Source organism: Trichosurus vulpecula, chromosome 5 (genome assembly GCF_011100635.1).
Source record: "Trichosurus vulpecula isolate mTriVul1 chromosome 5, mTriVul1.pri, whole genome shotgun sequence".
NCBI lineage: Eukaryota > Metazoa > Chordata > Mammalia > Diprotodontia > Phalangeridae > Trichosurus > Trichosurus vulpecula.
This window is the reverse complement of record NC_050577.1, coordinates 108,920,476-108,932,281: the sequence shown is the minus strand read 5'-3', so window position 1 is coordinate 108,932,281 and position 11,806 is coordinate 108,920,476. Positions and strand designations below refer to the sequence as shown.

The 11,806-nt window shown below is 43.8% G+C and overlaps 1 protein-coding gene across 3 annotated transcripts in view; it reads left to right on the top strand.

Annotated features, from left to right (window-relative positions):
* Nucleotides 1-3,177: 3,177 nt before the first annotated feature.
* The window catches only part of TRIM24 (tripartite motif containing 24), a 120,944-nt gene continuing 112,315 nt past the window's right edge, over nucleotides 3,178-11,806 (top strand). For all 3 annotated transcript variants that reach the window (XM_036759465.1, XM_036759464.1, XM_036759463.1), the window contains exon 1: nucleotides 3,178-3,583. In XM_036759465.1, coding sequence (XP_036615360.1) covers nucleotides 3,178-3,583 — 406 coding nt within the window. The remainder of the gene's footprint in view (nucleotides 3,584-11,806) is intronic.

Below are 11,806 nucleotides of genomic sequence, written 5' to 3'. Positions count from 1 at the left end.
TCATGTAAGGGTAAGGTGTCAATTGAAAAGGAATTGCCTTTGCCCCAAAAGAACATTCGTTGATTGAAAAAGTTAATTAGAACTAGGTGTGAATAAGACATGGGCACCTCCTTTGAAGCAAATATATTTAAATTGGGTGAAGTTGGAAAAGACTTCCACTAGAAGTTCCTCCCAGTTGGTTGAGGGACTTGGTAATGCCTTGCAGGGCCTGTATAAATGAAGGATGCTAGTTAATTCTCTAAATCTGAGTGTCTAGCAGAGGAAAAGAGAGATTTCCTCCTCTGGGGACAGGGAATAGACCAGTAATTTCATTGATATAGTTCCCATATCAGGAAACTCCCTTTACCAAAGCAGGTCAGTACTTTCTCTGCAGTTTAAGTCTAAAACCCTGGGAGATTAAATGACTCGCCCAGAGCTACCCAGCCAAAAATGTGTCATTGGTAGGACTTGAACCAAGGTTCTCTGAAGGCCACCTCTTTGTTCACTACAACAGGCTGGTAGTCTGTAGACATTGGCTCTCTTTTTTTTTTTCTTTACATTTTTTTTTTTTTGCAGGGGGGAAGGCAGGGCAATTGGAGTTAAGTGACTTGCCCAAGGTCACATAGCTAGTAAATGTGTTAAATGTCTGAGGCCAAATTTGAACTCAGGTCCTCCTGACTCTAGGGTCAGTGCTCCACTCACTGTGCCACCTAGCTGCCCTGGCTCTTTCTTTTAAAACAGGTCCAGATTCCATTCCCTTCCCCCCATCTTTGAAAAACCTTCAGGATGCCCAGAAGCGATTTCTCGCCTTTTGGGTATTCATAAGGTATTTACAATTTCCGTATTCTCCACTCCCACTCACTCTCCAATCCCGAGTCTTAACCTTAGCTCTGCCCACTTAATAAAATGTAAGCATTTTCAGGGCAGGACTTGTCTTTTTTTCTAAGTATCCCCAGGTTGAATATGGTGCAAAGTGTTGTTCAGTTGTGTTTGACTCATGGTGACCCCATTTGAGGTTTTCTTGGCAAAGATGCTGGAGTGGTTTGCCATTTCCTTCCCTAGCTCATTTTACAGATGAGGAAACTGAGGCAAACAGGGTTAAGTGAATTGCCCAGGGTTACATAGCTAGTCTGAGGCCAGATTTGAACTCAGGAAGATGAGTCTTCTGATTTCAGGTCTACTCTACTCACTGAACCACCTAACTGCCCTTTTGGGCAAAGTAAGTACTTCGTAAATGCTCATCGATTATTATCATTAGCCATAGGCTGCGGAAGTACTTTGGCACAACACTGGCTCAGGCTCTCAAAGACTCCTAGATCTTAGTTTTTACAAGCATCTAAGAAAGATCATCTGAGTATATAAATACCTGGTGATCTAGTCCCATGGGGTCTGCCTGGATTCAGATGCGGGTCTACTTCCTTGGCCTCTGTTGTGTGATACCGATGTCAGATTTCTAGCAGGTGCAGAGTGTAAGGCTTGATGTCTGAACTCTATTCCTTGGAAGATCTGACGTTTGATATACTTGTCTTCAAGAAGTTTAAATTCTGTAGGGACTGGGAACTATGGCTGCCCACATCTTTTCTAAAGATCCCGGTTTTGCAAATTCTTGTGTTCCTGCGTTTTGTTTTTCACAAGCATAAGTCTCCCTTCTGGCCTTTTCTACTCTGTTATGCCTAAAATTCGTCCCTAGGACCTAGCTTCAGGATTAAAATTTTTTTAAAAGAAGCTCAAAATTTTTTCTTGATAAACTGTTTCAACCCATGCTAGGAATCCAGGCGTTCTTAAGTGAATCTCTCACAGCTACAATCAGCATAAAAGAGAATTGACTCAATCCATTCATCTACTCACTCTCGCTCACCCAGCATTGTAAGGGTTCACTTCAAGTTCCACCCACAATTCTCCCCACCTTTTCCATTCATTATTCTTGTTAAAAAAAAGAGAGAGAGATTGTAAAAATCCGTGGACCTCCTGCCTTGAAAAAAAAAACACACACACACACAGACATACCGCCTCTGATTTTCCCCTTAGAAAGGTCTCTCTTGTCTCCTGTGTTCTTCCACTCCCGCACCCCGTGTCTAGACTTTTATTCCCCTCAAAGCAAAGGTTCTCACCCTGGGATTTCCACGTACTTTATACACACGTACGATTTGAACACTGTATTTCAATATGCACGGTTGGTTTCTTTTGCAATCCTGTGCATTTTATTTTATGCTTCTAAACACAAGATTCTGAGGTGTCCATCCGTAGGCTTCCTCGGATTGCCAGAAGGCTCCGTGACACAAAAAGATTTCTCGGGTGTTCCTTTTAACACCGAGCGCCGGGAGGTCGTGCCTCCCACTCTACCACGCCGAGGGCCAGGAGAGAGTTATCTTGGGCAGTTACTTATTAATCACGGCTCCCAGTCGGAAAGGCTGGGGGGGCGGGGGACGCTCCGGGGAAGGGCGGAGCGCCGCGGGGGGCGGGGGAGATGGGGGAGTGCACCGAGCTAGGTGCGAGGTGGTTGGACGCAGGCTGGAGGAGGGAGGGCGCCACTCAGGCCGGGCCAATACAACAAACAGAACTCTCCATCTCCTCCGCGGTACGAAACCGCCACCAACAGCCCAACGGCCGCCGGAGTTCGGCGGCGAGGAGGCGGGGCCTGCGCCTCCCTCCGTCCCCCTCCACCTCCCCGCTCCCTCTCGCGGTCCCCTCTCGCGGTCCCCTCTCCCGGGGCGAGCCTGGGTAGTCCCGGGCAGGCTCCGCCCCCTCGCGAGAGGCGGCGGTCATTGGGCTGCGGGGCTTTTTTTGCGGTCGTCCTAGTTGCGAGGAGAGGGCGGAGTCGGGGAGGAGGCCGCCTTCGGAGGGCGGGGGAGGCGGGAGGCGGTGGTGAGCGGCCGGTCCGAGAGCGGAGCTTGGGAGAGAGGCAGGGGCGAGTGCACGGGAGAAGCCGAAACCGGGGAGGGCTCCTGGATCGCGGCGGCCCGAGGAGAGGCTTCCCGCCGCCGACGAGGAGCGGTCCCTGCTGACTCCTCTCCCTCCTTCCGGCCGCGCCACCGGGGAGGCGGCTTCCTCTGCGCCTCCCTCCCGCTCCTCCCCGCCCCCTAGTCCGGAGGAGGAGGAGAACGGGGGCGGTGGTTGGGGGGAGGAGGAGGAGGCGGCGGCGGGCGGAGACCGCGCTCCCCCTTCTCCCTCGGCGGCGGCAGCGTCGGGGACAGGACAATGGAGGTGGCTGTGGAGAAAGCGGCCGTGGCAGCGGCGGCGGCGGTAGCGGCGGCCGCGGCTGCGGCAGCGTCGGGGGCCCCGGCGGCCGCGGCCCCGAGCGGGGAGAATGAGGCCGAGAGCCGGCAGGGCCCGGACTCGGAGCGCGGCGGGGAGGCGGCCCGCCTCAACCTGTTGGACACTTGCGCCGTCTGTCACCAGAACATCCAGAGCCGGGCGCCCAAGCTGCTGCCCTGCCTGCACTCCTTCTGCCAGCGCTGCCTGCCCGCCCCCCAGCGCTACCTCATGCTGCCCGCCCCGCTCCTGGGGGCCGCCGAGACGCCCCCCCCTGCCGCCACCGCCACCGCCGCGCCCCCCGGCTCCCCCATCTCCCCCATCTCCGCCACCCCTCCGTACAGCACCCAAGGTGAGCGAGCCCCTTTCCCGCCGCGCGCGCGCGAGGCCCCGAAAGGGGCGAGCCGAGCGGAGCAGCGCCGCTAGCTGGGGGAGGGGAGAAAAGGGGCGGGGAGGCGGGGGCCGCGAGCGAGCGAGAGAGACACACGGCGCGTGAGTGTGTGTGAGTGCGTGCGGGTGTGTGGCGACCCTGCTGTCATGTCGCCACGGGGGAGGGGGGAGAGCGAGACGGAGGGGTCTGCGCGTGCAGCCGTGCGGCGGGCGTGGAGGGCCCTGCGCGCTCTCTGCAGCCAACTTAGACGGGCTCCGGCGACTTTGCCATCCGGCCGCCCCGGGAATGCGTGCGATGGGATCCCCGTCCGCCCCTGCGGGGCCTCCCGGCCTGGGCTCCCGGACTTCAGAAGTCTCTCCCGACTTGCCCGGCGCATTGTTCCGGCCAACTTTGCTCCGAACGCCCGCTTCCTTAGAGTTGTGGCTCACTCGGTGTTGGCCCAAAGCTTTTGTCCGGGTCTCTAATTCCGGGAAAGTAGAGAAATCACCTCGTTTGCCTTCCCGGCTTTTTCTTTAATTGTTGAAACCGTCTAGCGGTGACAGATTTGACGTCCGATTTCGTGGTTGGAGCTTTGAGATCGATTCTGTGTTCTAGGTTGGTCTCCTTGCTCCCCTTCGTTGTGGACAAAGGGACAAAATGACAGGGTTTTTATTTCTCCTCCTCTGAGGGGCTTATTTTAAGGGGGTTGGATGTAGGAGAGTGAGGAGAAAAAGAACCAACTAATCCTTGAAAAAAAGTAAGTTTGTGGCAAGAGTGATGCGTGAGAACAGCTGGAAATGTTGAAGAACTACGGTTTTTCCAGCGGTGGTGGTGGGGTTTTGGTTTTGGTTTTTGGTTTTGTTTTGGCCAATGTAGTATGAGAATCTTAGCAGGTAACTTGCTTTTGGTATCAGATCTGAAACATTTTTAAAAGTTAAAAGCAAAATATTTTTAGATAGTTGAATTTTATAGTTTTAGAAAGCTTTTTGCATTTTCTGTGCTTTTTCTTTTTTTGCATTTTTATTTAAAAATTGTTAAGCAGCATTCAGGAAAATGTTTACTGCTTTTCAAAAAGGAAATAATATATTTTTAATTCTTCCCATTTTTAGAGGAGAAACTCGATTTAACTTCTAGTATTTAAGGGCAGTGGATAGAGCACTGGGCCTGGAGTCAAGAAGACCTGAGTTCAAATTTGGCCTCAGACACTTAATAGTTGTGTAACCCAGGGCAAGTCACTTAACTTATGTCTGCCCGTTTTGAGGATTAAACTAGATAATAATTGTAAAGGACTTAGTGCTATATAAATGTTAATCATTATTAATTATTCTCATGTTTGTTAGTGTCCCCCCCCTCCACTCCTCACTGTACTTCGTGTTTTTGTTGTTGTGTCCAACTCTTGATGACCCCATTTGGGGTTTCCTTGACAAAGATAGTGGAGTGGTTTGCCTCTTCCTTGTCCAGCTCATTTTACAGGTGAGGAAACTGAGGGGAAACCAGGGTTAAGTGACTTGTCCAGGGTCACACAGGTAGTAGTGTCTGAGGCAGGATTTGAACGCCACCTAGCTGCCAGATGTATTATACTACCAAGTTGTAATTGAACTAGGTCTTAAGGGATGAAGAATGCTTTTTATTGGAATAAGTGAACTGTGGGTTTAACACCTCCATTTAGTTTATTCATTATGTTATGAACAGTATCCAGTTCACTATCCAGTAGTGAATCAATCAGCCTTCCTATTCAAGATTTATCCTGGGTGTAAGGGCAATTTTAATGACTAAATCTTGAGGGGGAAAAAATTAACCCTTTTTTCAAATAGTATATTATTCAGTGAAACTGCTTTTAAAGAAACATTTTCATGAAACTGTTTAGATCCCTAACCAGATGGAGATAACCACCATGATCTGACTAGTCTGAGCCTAGAATTAAAATGTTCAAAAAATTGTAGCAATGCTTGGTGTTATGCATGTCTTGCATTTGGAGTCAGAGGACTTGGGTTAAAATATTGAGTCTACATGTGTGATCTGGGATGAGTCTCTCACCCTTTACTCATTTGAAAAATGAGGGAATTGGACTAGATGATATCCTAAAGTCTCCAGTTCTAAATTCGTGGGTTCTTTGGACTTCATACAGGTAGGCCAGATACCACTGGTATTGTGAAGACCGGCTTGTAATTTACATGACATATGAACAGGGCTTTGAAAGTGGGTTGAGAACCTTGATCTTGTTTCTCCCGTTTCTGTACCTAGTACCTGCTAATCAAGCAAGTATTCAGAAGGACACACAGAGAAGGTTTAAAGTTTCAGCACATAAAACTTTGTAATATATGATCTCTTCAGTGAAATGTAATTTAAGCAAAGTAGTTAACTCCTTGTGTAAGTTATGTGCTTTGGGATCACTTATGATCCCTAGGTGAGGAATTTTTTCTTCTTGAGCCAGTTATCTTGTCTAGTTTCATCTTAGCTCACTTTTCTTTTTGATTCAGTGATTTGTTTTGGAAAAAGAAGCTAATTTCAGTCATGTAAATTATTGGAAAGGCAAATCTTTAAAAATTGCATAAAATTCCAAAGCAGAGTAGAATTGACCTCCTGGATTTTATGTATCACTGTGTTGGCTTCCATAAAAGAGGCATTGTGGTGTAGTGGGCACAAAAACATTGGACTTGGAATGATCAGATTTTAGGATTTGGTGATCATCTAATCCAAACCTTTCATTTTACAGTCGAGGAAACTAAGAGAGTATGATTTGCCCAGCATCACACAGGTGGTCAGCAGTTGGGGGTAAACAGAACTAATTTTAAATCTCTTCTCTGCCACTGTGAAATTAACAGTATCATTTTTACACATGAAAATAGCTCATAAATTTGGTGTTCATTGATCCTTGTATATTTCCCTTTAGTTAAAGTCAAGTATTTACTGAATACCATGGGACATACAAAACTATTTAATACTTAGGTGAGACTAACCTAAATGAAGTAGGTCATGCCTCTTTTGTATTTATTTAGTATTTAATTTTTCCCCAGTTACATGTAAAAACATTCGCTTTTAAAACTTTCAGTTCCAAATTTTCTCCCTTCCTCCCTCCTGCTCATTAAGAAAGCAAGCAATTCCATATAGGTTATATATGTGTAGTCCTGCAAAACATCCATGATAGTCATGTTGTGAAAGAAACCAAAAAACTCCAAGAATAATAAAGTGGGGAGAAAAAACCCCAAAGTTGCTTTGATCTGTATTCAGACACCATCAGTGCTTTCTCTGGGAATAGATAGCATTTTTCATCCTGAGTCCTTCAGAGTTGTCATGGATCATTCTATTGCTGAGAATGGCTGAAGTCATTCACAGCTGATTATCTTACAATATTGCTCTTACAAAGTAACAGCAATACATTTCACTTTGCCTCAACCCATGCAGGTCTTTCCAGGTTTTTCTGAGAGCATCGTGCTCGTCATTTCTTATAGTACAATAGTATGCCATCATAATTACATGGCATAGCTTATTCAACCATTCCCCAATTGACGTGCATCCCCTCAATTTCTAATTCTTTACCCCGAGAAAAGAACTGCTTATAAATATTTTTGTACATGTAGGTCCTTTTCCTTTTTGTTATCTCTTTTGGAATACAGACCCAAAATGGTGTTGCTATGGTCTAGCCCTTTGGACATAGTTCCAAATTGCTGTATAGAATGGTTTAAACAGTTTACAACTCCGACAACATTAACGTTTCATTTTTTCCCACATCCTTTCCAACATTTTTCATTTACTTTTTCTGTCCTATTATCTAATCTAATAGGTATGAGATAGTACTACCTCAGAGTTGTTTTGACTTGCATTTCTCCAATCAGTAGTGAGAATATTTTTTCATATGGCTTTATAGATAGCTTTAATTCATCTGAAAACTGATTGTTGTGATAATTTATCAATTGGGGAATGGCTCTTATCTTTATAAATTTGACACAGTTCTGTATGTTAGAGAAATGAGGCCTTTATCAGAAAAACTTGCTGAAAAAAAATTTGTTTTCAGTTACTGTTGTTAACTGGTACTTCCCTCCATCCAATTCCCCTACTCCTGTTTATTCTATTCTCTTCCTTTCACCCTGTCCCTCCTCAAAATTGTTTTGCTTCTAATTATCCCTTCCCTTAATCTGCCCTCCATTCTATCACCACCACCCCCTTCTCTTATCCCCTTCCCCTTCCGTTTTCCTGTGGGGTAAGGTAGATTTCTATACCCCACTGCATATTTATCTTATTTTCCAGTTACACCTCAAAACAATTTTTAACATTTGTTTTTAAAGCTTTGAGTTCCAAATTCTCTCCCTCCTCATTGAGAAAAGACAAGCAGTTTGATATAGGTTATTCATGTTTACTCATGCAAAACACTTCCATAATTATACTGTGAAAGACTAACTGTATTTCCCTCCATCCTGTCCCACCCCCCATTCTGTTCTCTCCTTTCACCCTGTCCCTCCTCAAAAGTGTTTGCTTCTGATTACCTCCTCCCCCAATCTGCCGTTCCTTCTGTGTCCATCCACCCCCATTTCCTTTTCCCCCTACTTTCCTGTATGGTAGGATAGATTTCCATACCCAATTGACTATGTATGTTTCTCCCTCCTTAAGCCAATTCTGATGAGTAAGGTTCACTCCTTCCTTCTCACCTCTTCCTCACCACTGTAAAAACTTTTTTTTTGCCTCCTGTGTGAGATAATTTACCCCATTCTACCTCTCCATTTCTCCCAGGATATTCCTCTCTCACCCCATAATTTTGTTTTTTAGATATCATCCCTTCATATGAAACTCAGCCTGCGCCCTCTGTCTATATGTACGTACAAACCTGTACATATAAATATATGTATACAAGCACACATATACATATACACACACATACAAATATTCCCTGCAACTACCCTAATATTGAGAAAGATCTCATGAGTTACAGATATCTTTCCATGTAGGAATGTAAACAGTTCGACTTTAACAAGTCTCTTATGATTTCCCTTTACTGTTTACCTTTTCATTCTTCTCTTGAATCTTGTATTTGAAAGTCTAATTTTCTGTTTAGCCCTGGCTTCTCAAGAATGCATGAAATTCTTCTACCTCATTGAATGTCAATTTTCTCCCTCATGGATACACTCAATTTTGCTGGATAGATGATTTTACATTTTAATCCTAGCTCCTTTGACCTCTGGAATATCATATTCTAAGCCCTCCAGTTTCTTGATGTAGAAGCTGCTGAATCTTGTGTTATCCTGATTGTGCTTCCACAGTACTTGAATTGTTTCTTGCTGCTTGCAATATTTTCTCCTTGGCCTAGGAACTCTGGAATTTGGCTATAATATTCCTGGCAGTTTTCCTTTTGGGATCACTTTCAGGAGGTGATTGGTGGATTCTTTCAATTTCTATTTTCCTCTCTGGTTCTAGAATATCAGGGCAGTTTTCCTTGATATGATTGTAGGCCCTTTTTTGATCATGGCTTTCAGGTAGTCCAATAATTTTAAAATTTTTTACTCCTGTATCTGTTTTCCAGGTCAGTTTTTCCAATGAGATATTTCAGATTGTCTTCTATTTTTTCATTCTTTTGGTTTTGTTTTACAATTTCTTGATTTCTCATAAAGTCATTAGCGTCCATTTGCTCCATTCTAATGTTTAAGGAATTATTTTCTTCAGTGAGCTTTTGGACTTCGTTCTCCATTTGGCTAATTTTGCTTTTTAAGGCATTCTTTTCTTCATTGGCTTCTTGGACCTCTTTTGCCATTTGGTCTAGTTTATTTTTTAAGGTGTTCAGTATTTTTTGGGGTCTCTTTTAGCAAGCTGTTGACTTGTTTTTCATGATTTTCTTGCATCACTCTGATTTCTCATCTTAATTTTTCCTTTATTTATCATACTTGATTTTCCAAATCCTTTTTAAACTCTTCCATGGCCTGAGACCAATTCTTATTTTTCTTGGAGTCTTTGGATGCAGGAGTTTTGACTTTGTTGTCTTCTGAGTGTGTGTTTTGACCTTCCTTGTCACCAAAGTAACTTTCTGTAGTCTGAGTTTTTTTCCCATTGTTTGCTCATTTTCCCAGCCAGTTACTTGACTTTTTAACTCTTTGTTAAGGTAGGGGCTCTGCTTCTAGTATGGAAGGTGTGCTGTTCCAACCTTCAGGGGTTTCGTGCAGCTGTTTTCAGAGATACTTCTAGAGACCTGTAAGTTTTCACTTGTTCCAAGGTGGTATGATCTAAGGAGAGTTGTTTATTCCTCTCCTGGTCTGTGAGTGACCCCAAGCACTCTTTTCTGCCCTGAAACTGTGGTGGTTCCCTCTCCACTGCTACTGCAAAGCTCTGCCTTTACTCTGCTATCTTGGTTCTGCCCTCAGGGATGTGGGGGTAGGGGCCATGCTTTCTTTCCCTTATCTATTTATAAAATAAGGAGTTTGGGCTAGTAGTCCCTTCCAGCTCTTAAGAGACTATCACTTAATGGCTCTATAATCATCACTAATGAACAGTACAAGAATGCACAGAAGAGTTCTTAAAAGCAGTTTGGAACTAGGCCAATAAAGTTGCTAAACTGTGCATATCTTTTGACTCAGCAGTGCAAGTACTAGGCTGCTACCCCAGAGACACCAGAGAAAAAAGAAAGGACCCACACATAAAAAAATATCTGTAGTGGCTCTTTTGTGGTTGCAAAGAACTGGAAACAGAGGGTTCCATCAGTTGGGGAATGGCTGACCGGATTGTGGTATATCAAGGTAATGGAATTTTTTTTGTGGAATGAAATTGTATGTCGCCAATGTGATACCCGCAATGGCTGCTATGACTATTCCGGTGTATTTACAGGTTTGATTTGCAAGATATAACAGACTCTGTAGCTCAAAAGACAAAACCAAGACATTTATCCAAACACCAGAAAGCCAAATCCATCATAGTAATAAAGTAAAGAGAGCACCTCCAGGCCTCCCCACAAACAAGCTCCCTCTAGCAAAGTCACTCTCTCACAGCTCTGACTGCTCTGTCTCACTAGCTCACTTCCTGCTGTATCACTTCCCATTCCACCCATTCAGCAAGCTCCTCCCACCACAGGCTTTATGTGACTGGCTGATATGACTCAGGCTTCCATGTGACTCCGGGGCTCAAAGCAGGTCACTTAGGTCTATTAATGGATGGGAAAGATCTCCATTCTCATTAACATGGCATGGTTTGAGATTAAATGTGAAGACCTTTATGAGGTGATGCAGAGTGAAATGAGCAGAAACAGAACAATTTACACGCTAACAACATGGTAAAGACAAACAACTTTGAAAGACTTTAATTGACCACATTTGAGGACCTACAATGAAACATTCTACTCATCTCCTAACAAGTGTTGCACTGAGGGTGTGCAAGTTGAGACATAGTTCCTGGACATAGCCAACAAGGAGATTTGTTTGTTCAACTATACATATTTGTTTAAAAAGTTATTTTCTTTTTTAATGGAGGTGATGGAAGGGAGAAAAATATTTGCATTTAAAATATGAAACTAAACTAATTTGACTACACAGAAAAAAGATCAGAAGGGAAGTTCGGAAGGGTAACAGGCAAGCAAGGGATCTTCATTGCTATCATGTTAAATTTAACACACTTAAAAATATTGCATCAAGTTTCTTATGCAATCCTCACTTCTGTTCTTTGTGAATTGAAATGTTCAAGTTTATTTCTGTGACGTTCATGATATAAACTTAATAGAAGATAATTTTATTTTTCAATTATTTTATTGATATTCCTTTTGTGTCACTTCATGATGACTCCTCCCACACACAGATTCCATAAAAAACTTAATCAGTGGCCAAGCAAAACCAAAGTCACTGACCATGTCTGAAAATGTATGCCTCATTCTGCAGTTGTCACCTCAATAAAAGAAGATAAATTTCACCATTATTCTTCTCAAGTTGGTCATTGCATTGCTTAGAGTTCTGAACTTTTAAAATATTTTTTGTTAATGCTGTTATTGTTCCTTGTTCTGTTTACTTTGTTCTATATCAGTTTGTACAGTTCTTCCCAAGTTTTCCCTACTGTTTCTTCCTGTTTGTCATTAATTTGCTATGATATATACCCCAGTTTTTGTTCAGCCAACCCATTCCCCAAGTGATGGGCACATACTTTTTACATCTATTTCTTTGCTACTACAAAATGTGCCATTCTCCATTTTGTTATATATGGGGTCTTTCACCTTTAATACTGGGATTATATGCCTAGGTT